Source organism: Girardinichthys multiradiatus, chromosome 5, assembly GCF_021462225.1.
Source record: "Girardinichthys multiradiatus isolate DD_20200921_A chromosome 5, DD_fGirMul_XY1, whole genome shotgun sequence".
In the NCBI taxonomy this organism is placed as follows: Eukaryota; Metazoa; Chordata; class Actinopteri; order Cyprinodontiformes; family Goodeidae; genus Girardinichthys; species Girardinichthys multiradiatus.
The window spans coordinates 45596401-45609315 of NC_061798.1; the positions used below are offsets into that span (position 1 = coordinate 45596401).

Below are 12915 nucleotides of genomic sequence, written 5' to 3' on the forward strand. Positions count from 1 at the left end.
ATTCTGTTCATATATGTGTTTGAAAGAAAGAGATAACCTTATAATATAAAACATAAAGAAAACTGTGGTCATATGGCAGCTTCAGTATAGTTTTACAGACAAGCATCGGGGATTCTTCTTTAAATGAGCGAACCATGGGAGACCCGGTCTGGTCTTATTGATCAGCTCAAACAACTTGAATGAGCACATTCACATTTCTGGTATCAGCTGTTCAAACCTTTGACTGTTCAAAGAAATTTTATTTGGGTGCAAAATTTTGTAAAAATGCTATAATTTTGCAGGTTTGTCCAGAAAATGAGAACAATAGAAATTAAATCAAAAACTCTTAAAATGACTCAGTGTTGTTCAGAGTTCAGCAGTGCAGCATGTCTCATACAAATCTGCATTTATAACACTTCAAAGTATGAAAATGTAAACATATTTCTGTTTTGCTTTAACAAATCATTAAACTTGAATATTATTTACATTATTTTACTGTTCAGCTGTCAGTCAAACAGATACACTACACACCCACTCAGGGGCTTGGACACTACTCATACCTTCTTGGCATAACTGCACAAACATTTATTCATTTTTATTACAGCAGATTTAACTAATACTAATAGTCAATTATAGTTATATAGTTAATATTTTAGTGTTCCATAATAACTTTTTTACTTTAGTAACAGAGAGAGCTGAAGACTTAAGAGAGGAAGACAGAGGAGGGCAGACTCACAGACACAGAGAAAAGGTTATGATTGTTGATTTTTTTCAGTCCTGAAAACCAGCAGCTCATTTTTGGGCAGTGATTCAGCAAAATGGATTTTTAGGAAAAGAAAGAGAAAAGAAAAAATGGAGGTAGGGAGGAAAATTTGTGACTTTAACAAACTTTACCACAAAGTTGTTCCACTCAGCAGGGAAGCAGCTCCTTTCTGCCCCAGTTTATTGGCTTTTTGTTACATTAATTTCTCCAAAGCATTTAATGCCTTAACATCAACATGATGCACTTGTTTCCAATCAGTTGTTTTTTTGTCCAGCTACAATATTTCATCTAGCTGTTTTCAGAATCAGTTCCTCCACCTTTACTGCAGAAATGTATTGTGGGTAAAATTCCAACCTTTTTTAAGTCATGGCACATGGCTTGACTGTAGCCCCTTTTCCACTGATGTGGTGGCGATTTATAGCAGCACCAGAAAATCCTTGGTATCTGCACAGCGTGTTTCTCATTGGCTTGTGCTTCATCCCCTCCACTGTTTCTTTCCTGCTTTTGACTCTGTGTTACCAAGATTATTTTACTATCTGCGAAGAGAAGGAGAGGAGGGAAGTATTTGTATAACAAACATGCACACTTAGGTACTCTGCATGATGCATATTAATACATAACTTAGAAAACATGAATGTAAGTTGTTAACAAAGTATGATTGTGCTGCTGTTAACAATCACACATTTCCTCTTTAAAAGTGTTTCTATGGTGACCAGGGATAGTAATAAGGTCTTCTGTAGCCACAGCTTTGGAAAAAGAGGTGCATCTGTGCTGTGATACTATACAAAGCTCTGTGCAATCTGGAGGGATTTGGCATTCTGCTCTCAGTCCAGACAAGCAGGATCCTCCTGTATACTTTGTGGATATACACTTTTACTGGACTCCACTAGTTTGATTGAAATGCAACAGGAAAAACAGTTATTTGCAACGCGTATAGAAAAGAATTAAGAGGAAATAAAGATATGAGTGGGTACTAACAGTAGGTCAAAGCAACCAAGTTAAAAAAAAATCTTGTAATCCAGAGAAATGTTTTATTTCCCGTGTTTCCTTTTACAGGGAGCGCATGCGGCAGTCGGCCATGTATGACTTGTGTCTGGGCATGAGGCAAGTAAGCCAGGAGTTTGTTCGATTGCAGCTAACCTATGATGAGTTCCTCTCAATGAAGGTGCTTCTTCTTCTCAGCACAGGTAGGCCGCAAGCCTCATGACACATTCTTTTTGTTCTCACTTTATGCAAAACTATAAATAAAACGCGAAAAGGGAATGATAAGGGAAAGATGTTTGTAAAATAATTTATCTCAGATTTAATGGATTTTTTAGATTTTTGTAAAAGCAACAAATAAAACGCTGCAAGTAAAAAACAACATGGTGACTCTTAAAAAATCCTGAGTGATGCATTTCTTAAAAATTGTGACAGGGCATCAGAAGGTTGGAAAGATTTCCATAAAACGTTTTGATGGAAAAATCTTAACCGGTTGAACATCTTCATATCTAACAACCTTTGTTTGTAACAGGTTAGTGTTTAGGTGGAGGGGATATCACTCAGTTTCTCCATCCATCCATCCATCCATCCTTCCTCCCATCCGTCCGTCCGTCCGTCCATCATTTTTGTTTTTGAACATTACAGCATGTTGTAAAATTGCATCCCAGCAGAAGCACTGTCTGTTTAAATATATATAAAAATATGCTGCAGCTTGTTTTATTTGCCATTTTGAACTGTGGCTGTAGGAGGTATACTTACTGAACAGTGTATAATCAATGTTAGACAGGTCAAAGGTCTCCCCCATGTTACAGCGGAAACCAGCATGATTCAGGCACAAAGACAGATCCAGCTGAACATTGAGCACCCATTAAGATTTCTAAAATGTGTTTGCATTTCAGCAGCAGTATCTGATCTTTCCTTTATCAAGTTTTTAATCAGTGGAAGGTGCTATTCAGACAATCTTTTGTTCTTTACCTCAGGCAGGTAATATAGTACAGGGAAAATTGATAAATGGTTGCTTTGTTACTGGACAAGTTGGTACAAAACATAGTTGGTAAAGCTTTGGTCTTTAAGTTCAGGCAAACAGTTTAAGATCAATATTCCTCATATGTATTGCACACAGCAGAGACCCCCATCACCACACTATTAACATTTCCTCAAAGTACATTTTAAATTAGTTACTTTTTTCTTTGACTTGAGAAGATTTTACCATAGTTACTTCTACTTATACCTGACTAATTTTACCCTAGTTACCGTATTACTACTAGTACTTTTACTTCAGTACAATATTTTATTGCTCTTTTCACCCCTGCTGAGCAAACATGTGGCAACAATGGAAAGGATGAAGTGATTTAGAAAATAAAGTCTTATTTTACTTGGGTTTACAGGGCCTGCCTTTTAAAAGAAGCGGAGCACTGAGGACATACAGAACCTCGGCTTTGGTTCAGTACGGCATGCTCTTCAGAGAAGTCATTTCGTTGTTATAGGGAAGGAAGCCTGTAACAGCTTATATATTTGATCTTTAGACAAATGAATGTAAGATCAAGGCGGCTCTTAGTTTGTTTTTTTTTTAATAAAATAAGTGGACAGTTTTACTGATAAAGAAATGATTGTGAGATTTTTGTTGGTGTCCACATGGGCATCTGTGAGCATGCATGAATGCCCCCGTTACTTGTATGCCAAAAGAATTTGCTCGTCTGCCTTCATACACGTGAACTTGACTGACATCCCATAGAGTTCAATATACTGTTGGCCAACCTTTTCCATTTATAACATCTTTAGCTTGTCTGGGAAGGCTTTCTAAGAGGGTTAGGAGCGTGTTTATGGTCATTTTGACCATTCCTCCAGAAGAGTATTTGTGAAATCAGACACTGATGTTGGAGGAGAAGGTCTGACTCACAGCCTTGATTCTAATTCATCTCAAAAGTGTTCAATCAGGTTGAGGTCAGAACTCTGTGTAGGTGAGTCAAGCATCCTGTCACGGTACCATGCTGGAATTCACTGAGCTGCTGTTATCGAGCCGTTCTTTTAGAAATGTTTGTAGAAGTAGTCTGCATGCCTACCTAGGTGCGGGATTGAACACACCCGTGGTCATGGAAGGGATTGGAACACCTGAATTAAATGCTTTGGATTGGTCAGTGAATATTTCTGGCAATCTAGTGTACGTATGAGCTGGCAAACGTCTGCTTAACAGCAGGTCTGCAGTAAAGTGCAGCTAAGAGTAAGTTCAAGTAGTATGGAAACATTTGCCAGGCACTGTGGGTGGACAAAGGAATGATTTTAGAAAAAACGTTGTGAATCTCAGTCCTATGGTATATGTGGTAAGTGCATTCCACTTTAACAAGATAGAAAAAAATGTTTGATATGAAACAGTTCAAACGTTTTTAGCAGAATCATGCTTGCAAATGTCAGCATATGTAATTTATAAGTAATTCTTACATTTCTTCTCACTTGTATGAATAAAATTTGAGCATTTATAATTTAAAATTTTGTGTTGAAAACACCCACCTTGCTCCACCAAAAGGCTGCTTTCACATTGGAAGTGTACTGATAAGGTGTTTGGTGTTCTGCTCCAGCACACACCTTTGCAACAGTGTTGGCAGGAGCAGCTCTCCTTGCACCCACTATCATGCTATTATAGACTATGTTAGGTCACACTTTAATCTCATTCGTAGTAATCCGTTAACAAAGGTCTGAACTGTGAAAACAGACATGATGTTGCAGAGAGCAACATGGGTATATGCAAAGTAAATAGTGACATTTTGCTACTCTGTGGCTGAAAGGTTTTCTGCTCTTGTTTATTTGATTTCATTCAACCTTATCACGAAAGAAAGTGACGCCACATGCTGCCAAAGTGCGCCCACAAGCTCTGAAGTCGTATTTGAACCGCGTTTTTTCTTTACTGCTGCCGTCATTTTAAACATAACAGATAAATGTGTCTTTAACATCATCTTTTACTCTTTCATCTAGGAGAAAGTACCGCTAGTTAAAGTCAAACTGAAACACAGGAGCATGCAGTTTTTTGAACATGGGTTTTACTTACTGTGCCATGAGAAAGTATTTATACCCCCTGATTTTTTTAACCATTTTTTATTTATTTTACGAGCAGTAAAAAAGTAAGTGTTATACGAAGATATAAAACTGGGATTTTATGTGATCGGCGGACAGAAAGTAGTACATAACTGCAGTAAAAGCAAAGTTTCATATAGTTTTCAAACTGTTTTACGAACTAAATGTGTCTGGTGCATTTGAACCACTTTGTGCTCAGTTCATTTTGTATATGCCTCCACTACATCTGCACACCTTCAGACTGTAAGTTTGGCCATTAGCACAAGCTCAGTCAGACTGGATGGATAGTGTCAGTGAACAGTAATTTTCAGATCTTACCAGAGATTCTTAACTTGAATTGGGTCTGGACTTTGAGCCATTTTAACACAAGAATATCATTTGGTCTAAAAACAATTGGTTGCTGTCAAGTCTTTTCAAGGCTCAAATATGTTTTTTAGGGTTGTGCTGTTTTGCTGCCTCTTTCCATGAACTCTGATCTGCTCCCCTGTTCCTGCTGATGAAAAGCATTGCCACAGAATGATGCTACCTTCACCATGTTTCACCACATAAATGGTGTGTTCAGGGTGCTGTTCACTGCTTTCCGCCTCACAGAGTTTGGTATTTATGCCAAAGGTTTGGTCTTCATTTGATGTCTTCTGACTTGGGAACATTCTTCGGCATGTTTGTTGTGTCTTCTATATGGCCTGTGCGAAGCTTCAGGGACTCACCCATTAGTTTTTCTTTCAACAGATTCTCCCACCTGAGTTGAATCTCTTTAGCTCCTCCGCAGTTACCCCAGGCCTCTTGGCTGCTTCTCTAAATAATGCTCTCCTTGCTTGTCCTGTCATTTCAGGTGGATTGCTGTGTCTTCGTAGGTTTGTGGTTCTGCCACAGCCTTTCTATTTTCACATGATGGGTTAAACAGTGCTTTAAGAGATGCTAGAAATGTACTATATTGTTTTATAATGTAAATCTGCTTCCCCACAACTTTATCCTGGACCTGTCTGGTGTGTTCCTTGATCTTCATGATTGTTCAATAATGTTCTGTATTAAGTAGAGAACATTTGGTTGTAGTGGAGTTTATTCAGGGGTGTGCAGAAAAAGGGTCTGAATATAAAATGCATGCCACACTTTTAAGATTTTCATTTATAAAACAAATTTCCTTCCTTGAAATGTATGCATTACTTTGATTTGGTCTATCACATAAAATCCCAATAAAATACACAAATTCAAGTTATTTGGTTGCATAGTGATACAATTTGTAAATAAAATAAAAAAAATTACTTACTCTTGCTTATACAAGAAACGTTATATTATAAAGTCTTTGTGCTAGTTTGTGCTATTTTCTAACTTTAATTTCTGATCGAAGATGTCACCATTTATGGTAAGGTATGTAGAAAGTAGCTCCAGTGGTGGCCAGAAACTACAACCCTTTATGCAAGTGTGTTAGACTACAAACCAGAACAAAATGCAGATAATTGTGAACATTTCAAGGATCCTTCAACACGACACTGGTATACAGGTCCTTCTCAAAATATTAGCATATTGTGATAAAGTTCATTATTTTCCATAATGTCATGATGAAAATTTAACATTCATATATTTTAGATTCATTGCACACTAACTGAAATATTTCAGGTCTTTTATTGTCTTAATACGGATGATTTTGGCATACAGCTCATGAAAACCCAAAATTCCTATCTCACAAAATTAGCATATTTCATCCGACCAATAAAAGAAAAGTGTTTTTAATACAAAAAACGTCAACCTTCAAATAATCGTGTACAGTTATGCACTCAATACTTGGTCGGGAATCCTTTTGCAGAAATGACTGCTTCAATGCGGCGTGGCATGGAGGCAATCAGCCTGTGGCACTGCTGAGGTCTTATGGAGGCCCAGGATGCTTCGATAGCGGCCTTTAGCTCATCCAGAGTGTTGGGTCTTGAGTCTCTCAACGTTCTCTTCACAATATCCCACAGATTCTCTATGGGGTTCAGGTCAGGAGAGTTGGCAGGCCAATTGAGCACAGTGATACCATGGTCAGTAAACCATTTACCAGTGGTTTTGGCACTGTGAGCAGGTGCCAGGTCGTGCTGAAAAATGAAATCTTCATCTCCATAAAGCTTTTCAGCAGATGGAAGCATGAAGTGCTCCAAAATCTCCTGATAGCTAGCTGCATTGACCCTGCCCTTGATAAAACACAGTGGACCAACACCAGCAGCTGACACGGCACCCCAGACCATCACTGACTGTGGGTACTTGACACTGGACTTCTGGCATTTTGGCATTTCCTTCTCCCCAGTCTTCCTCCAGACTCTGGCACCTTGATTTCCGAATGACATGCAGAATTTGCTTTCATCCGAAAAAAGTACTTTGGACCACTGAGCAACAGTCCAGTGCTGCTTCTCTGTAGCCCAGGTCAGACGCTTCTGCCGCTGTTTCTTGTTCAAAAGTGGCTTGACCTGGGGAATGCGGCACCTGTAGCCCATTTCCTGCACACGCCTGTGCACGGTGGCTCTGGATGTTTCTACTCCAGACTCAGTCCACTGCTTCTGCAGGTCCCCCAAGGTCTGGAATCGGCCCTTCTCCACAATCTTCTTCAGGGTCCGGTCACCTCTTCTCGTTGTGCAGCGTTTTCTGCCACACTTTTTCCTTCCCACAGACTTCTCACTGAGGTGCCTTGATACAGCACTCTGGGAACAGCCTATTCGTTCAGAAATTTCTGTCTGTGTCTTACCCTCTTGCTTGAGGGTGTCAATAGTGGCCTTCTGGACAGCAGTCAGGTCGGCAGTCTTACCCATGATTGGGGTTTTGAGTGATGAACCAGGCTGGGAGTTTTAAAGGCCTCAGGAATCTTTTGCAGGTGTTTAGAGTTAACTCGTTGATTCAGATGATTAGGTTCATAGCTCGTTTAGAGACCCTTTTAATGATATGCTAATTTTGTGAGATAGGAATTTTGGATTTTCATGAGCTGTTTGCCAAAATCATCCGTATTAAGACAATAAAAGACCTGAAATATTTCAGTTAGTGTGCAATGAATCTAAAATATATGAATGTTAAATTTTCATCATGACATTATGGAAAATAATGAACTTTATCACAATATGCTAATATTTTGAGAAGGACCTGTAGAAGCACTCTCTCCCATCTCATTTTAAATAATGACTAAAGCGACTATGAGTGGACATAGGTGTGGCTCTGCAAACAAGCAGATCTGTTGACAGTCTGCTGCATGTCATGAACTATTTACACAGGAGCTCTTTGTTCAAATTAATTCGACAAATACAAGAGACTGTAAATTTGGAAATGACCATTAGTGCTCCTGAAGTATTCAGACTGCACATCTTTCTAAGGCATTTGGTGATTTTGTTTTTATAACTTTTGTTGGATCTTGGTCCTCTGCTTAGTGGCATTCATGTGTTAATGGTTCAGGACCATGGACCATTATTGTTGCAAAAGTGTGTATTTTTTGAAAAGCAGAATAAAAGTTGAATTTACTTAAAAACCCTTTACAATGGTTTTTAAAATCTTTTTGGTACTTACGGAGATCACTGTAGAAGAAAAACCTATTTACTTTCCATTCTTAATTTTCTGGACCATTTGTAGAACAAATCTGCCCCAATACAGTAAAGGCATGCAGTTGAAGAAAATAGCTCCTCAAATCATGATGGCGTAACCTTTACCCCTACTGTGCTGTGTAGAAAACATCTCAGGTGGGATCTCCTTGTCATGCCAGTAATGCTGGAAGCTGTCAGGACCGTCAAGGTTGAAGAAGGAGCTTTTCTCGTCGGAGAACAAAACCTTCTTCCACCTTTCAGTGTGCCATGTTCGATGCTTCCGTGCAAAGTCTAAACAGGCAATTCTGTAGCGTTGAAAGAGACGTCGCCTTTAAAGACGTTTTTTGTTTTTGAAGCCCTTCCCACGCAGATGCACTCTGGTGGTTATTGGGCTGCAGTCAGCACCAGTAATGGCCTTAATTTGGGTCAGGGACAGTTTCATGCCTTGATGGACAGCCAATCGAATCCTGCGGCTCAGCACCGGTTAAATTTATTTGGTTCTACCACTAGACTTTTTTGTTCCATAACCCTCAGGATCTTTGAAGAACTTCTAAATGACTGTCTTACTCCATACAACCTCAGCAGCGATGGCACATTGTGAGAAGCCTTGCTTTATGCAGCTCAACAATCCAACCATGTTCAAAGACATTGAGCATTCTTGCCTTTGCCATCAGGAGGTTTTAACAGTGTCAATTTTTTGACAGAAAATGACATGGAATCAGAATTTTTGTGTAGATTTTGGGTTAAACCTTCTTGCTAATTTATTCAAATTTCGAACTCATCCTAAGATTTTGATCAAGAGTGTATACAAAAAAGAGAGAAGACCCAGGAGTCTGGATGTTCTAGAGAGATTGTACAAAGAGGACTGGTCAAAGATCCCTCTCCTTGCATATTTCTTTTGTTTTATTTTATTTTATTTTATTTTATTTTTTACGTGTCCTGTCCGGCAGAGTGGCACTCTGGAACTGTTGTTGTTGTCTGAGTGTCAAGAAAAAGCCCAAAAGATTTACTTTCACAAGTGGAGCATTACGGCTGATGCTATAATTCTCCACTTGACATATAAAATAAACTTTACATGAAGCAGCTTTGGGATTATTTCAATTGCAATGGACATGGAGATGGAAACAAAAAGGGAAAAAGAAGAAGCAAGAAAGAGAGAGATGTTGGGCAAAGAGGAAAAAGGGAGAGAAGGAGAAAAGAATAGAGGAGAGAAAGAAGGATGAAGAGAATGCATGATAACATCCTTGAAGACCGCTGAAGATATATATTAACAGCAATGTTACCAAAAAGTGCACGGTACTAATGAATGCAAGATGTAATCAGTGGTAAATGCGCCTCAATACAGAACATCTGTGTGTCTGTTAATACCTGAATCCATACACCTGTGGGTTTAAGTGTGAGCGCGCTTGTGTATATAAGGTTTCTCCATAAAAATATGTAATAGCGAGTGTGAGGAGCCACAGACCTACCCCAATGGACCCGAGACAGACAAAGAGGAGATCTGGGCTCCCCAAGAACACGGGAACCCTGAAAGGACCACAGCCGGGACTACCCCACCCCCCCAAACCCCCCAGAGAAGAGCAGAGGAGCCCCATGGGAACCGCCCAGCAGCCACAGCACAGAAGCCCCAGGGAGCTACAGCAATGACACCACAGTCACTGGACACCGAGAACCACCAGACACCGAGTCACCGAGGACCACCAATACACCAGCAGGCAGAGACACCAGCCACTGGTAGGGAGTGTGGCGGGGAAGAAATAGGCCCCACATTTGATGGGGGGCTCCCTGCATACTCCTACCTTGTGAAATGTTATAGGAGAAGACTAAATGGGCCCCACCAAATCATTTCCAGTGATCCTCTTAAGTCCAGCCTTTGGCAAAATGTTTTTTTCTTTTTAAGTATTAACAGCATTAACTACTGTGGTCTTCATTTTGTGTAAAAACATTTCTTCCTTCACACTCTTTTGTCACTGAAAAAATCCACTTGAATTAAAGGTTTGGTTTCTTCTGGGATTTTCAGGGTGCTGGAAAAAATATTATTTAATTTCTTTTACACATCTTTATCAGGGACTGCAATAATCGTGTGTAGATGGTGTATATTGATAAATAAAGATGGCTTAGTGAAAGGCACCCACGGTCTGGAACTAAACCTATCTGGCCATCCATCCCTAAGCATTGTGAAAGGGATTTAGAAGCAGAATGGTCATGAAGAGGGACATTATTCTCCTAGGGGAAATCCTTTGCCAGACAGGTGTTGTGAAGTGCTGTATTGTCTTGTTGAAAGACGCCTCATCACCACACAGACAAGCATCTTCAGTCAAGAGGGATACCAGCTGCAACATATCCACATATGAGGATTGGGCTATATGTTATATCTTCCATAATAGCACATTAAATTGTCATAATTCCAACTTTATTTCAAAACCTTGAATACTTTAAGTGCATTTTATTCCCAATTTTATTTGAAATTCATGTCCTTTAATTAGAGTTATTCTCTTTATTATTATTATTATTATTACATATATCTAACACTTTTTTTGGCACCTATCTCCTCCTTCATACTTTGTGCTATTTCAGCCATTCAACTTTTAAAATGTTCAGCTCATTTAGGACATTCCGGAAATGACTTTTTTTAGTAATATTTTTTATACTTTTTAAAACATTCAGCTTTTTGTGCCGAATTTTAGCCCATTGAAATGAATGGAAAATCTCAAAAATTCAGCAAAATTCTGTAAAATTCTGCAAAAAGTTTGCACTCTTTCACAGCTGACTACTTCCACATACTTTCAGCTAGAAACTCCATTCAAAGTTTAAACGGGTCACAAGACATTAAGATATCTTAAAATGATTCAGCTTTTTGATATCACTTATGGTTTTTATAAAATTGCGATTTATGTTTTATGCAACATTTCACAAGAGTTCAATTTTGTAATCCAATGACGGAATTCTCCAACTGTCACAGTGCACTCTAGATTTTCTCAGTTTTTGAAACTTGACTGAATTTTCACGAACAAATCCCTCTTGTTCTTGCAGATTTCACTCTACAGAAGAAATTTATGCATCAAAACGTAGCTCTGCCTTTCTGGTTTCAGGCAATGTAAGTGTCATTGCCGTTTGGTTTTACAGGTTTCTTTTAAACCCTCCTTGAGCGCAGGCATGTCACACCTCCTGAACCATTGGGATCAATACAAAATCTTAGAAAAGGGAGGACTGCGAATTTCAGTGAAAAGGGTCGTTTTTGAATTTCCCTATCTCCTAAATGGCAGTATGTAGAGACATGAGCCTTGTCAGCTTTTTCCTTCAATGGGTCCTCTCACTCACAGTAAAGGAATTATTTTGATACCCTTTACCATTTTCCCATGAGATAGGTTTGTTTCAGAGTAAAAAATCTGCCTTCACTTAGGTTAAAATGTTCAAAATGATCCACTTTTTTACAGGGTCACACCTCCTACACAGATTTTTGAAGAAACTTGAAAAGCTTCATGACTGTTCAGCAAAGCCTGCAGATTCATACTGTACATGAATGAAATCGATAGCCCTCATAGTTTCTGAGTTATTCAAAGTTGTTCGAGAGCATGTTCAGGCATTTTTGTCTTTCTCTCCATTTTTCCCTTTCTTTTCACCTATTGTTGTGCCTTTTATTATTTTTTTGTCAAAAAAAAAAGATCGACATTATAGTTCCCCTGTCCGTTCTGATAAAAACGGTCAAAGAATGACATCGATAGCCCCTACGGTTTCCGAGATATTAGGAGTAGGTCAGGAGCATGCTACTCCATGTTAAAAAGGCCGGCCAGTTAGAGGGTCCCTCACACAGACACACATAACTATATATATGGGAGTCGTTTGAGAGGGGATGCTGCAGCAGCTCAAACCAACGATTACCAGGAACAAACTTCCATCAGAACCAGATCCAAACTCCATCAGAACCTGGCAAAAAGCTCCATCAGTACCAGGAAAAAACTCTTATCAGAACCTTGTACAATTCTTCATCAGAACCAGGTACAAACCTGTATCAGACCAGGTCCAAACTCCATCAGAACCAGGAAGAAACCTTAATCAAAACCAGGTCCCAACTCCACCTGAACTTGGCAAAAATCTCCATAAGAAAGTTTAACAAATCTACACCAGAACCATGTACAAGCATCCATCAGAACCAGGTACAAATCTTCATCAGATCCAGGAGGAACCCTCTATCAGAATCGGGAACAAACCTCCATCAGAAACGTGTCCAATCTCTTTCAGAACCAGAATGAATAATTTTAAAGGGCAATTTTGTAGACTTTTGAATATAGCCTGTAGTAAGCATTAGCGTTTTAGCTCATTTTATCTTATACATTGCTTTTTGCATAGTAGATGGGATAAATTAATGTCAACCTTCATGCTAGTGATAGCCAATATGCTAATGTTAGCATTTTAGCTTGTCTTTCTCCTCTCTTCTCTCTTAGCTGAAGAAAATATTTGCCTTTTTTAGGCAATTTCTTGTTTGCTTTTGTGTTTCTTCAGCATATTTGTTGTTAGTTCATTCTTTTTTCTGAATTTTCTGCCATTTTTATATATTTTATACGGAGCCCGCGAGCGGACATGGGG

General features: G+C 39.0%; 1 protein-coding gene across 5 annotated transcripts in view; it reads left to right on the forward strand.

Moving 5' to 3' along the window:
- Positions 1 to 12915, forward strand: part of nr3c2 (nuclear receptor subfamily 3, group C, member 2) — a 135191-nt gene that overhangs the window by 101689 nt on the left and 20587 nt on the right. For all 5 annotated transcript variants that reach the window (XM_047364521.1, XM_047364518.1, XM_047364519.1 and 2 more), the window contains exon 7: positions 1799 to 1929. In XM_047364521.1, coding sequence (XP_047220477.1) covers positions 1799 to 1929 — 131 coding nt within the window. The remainder of the gene's footprint in view (positions 1 to 1798; positions 1930 to 12915) is intronic.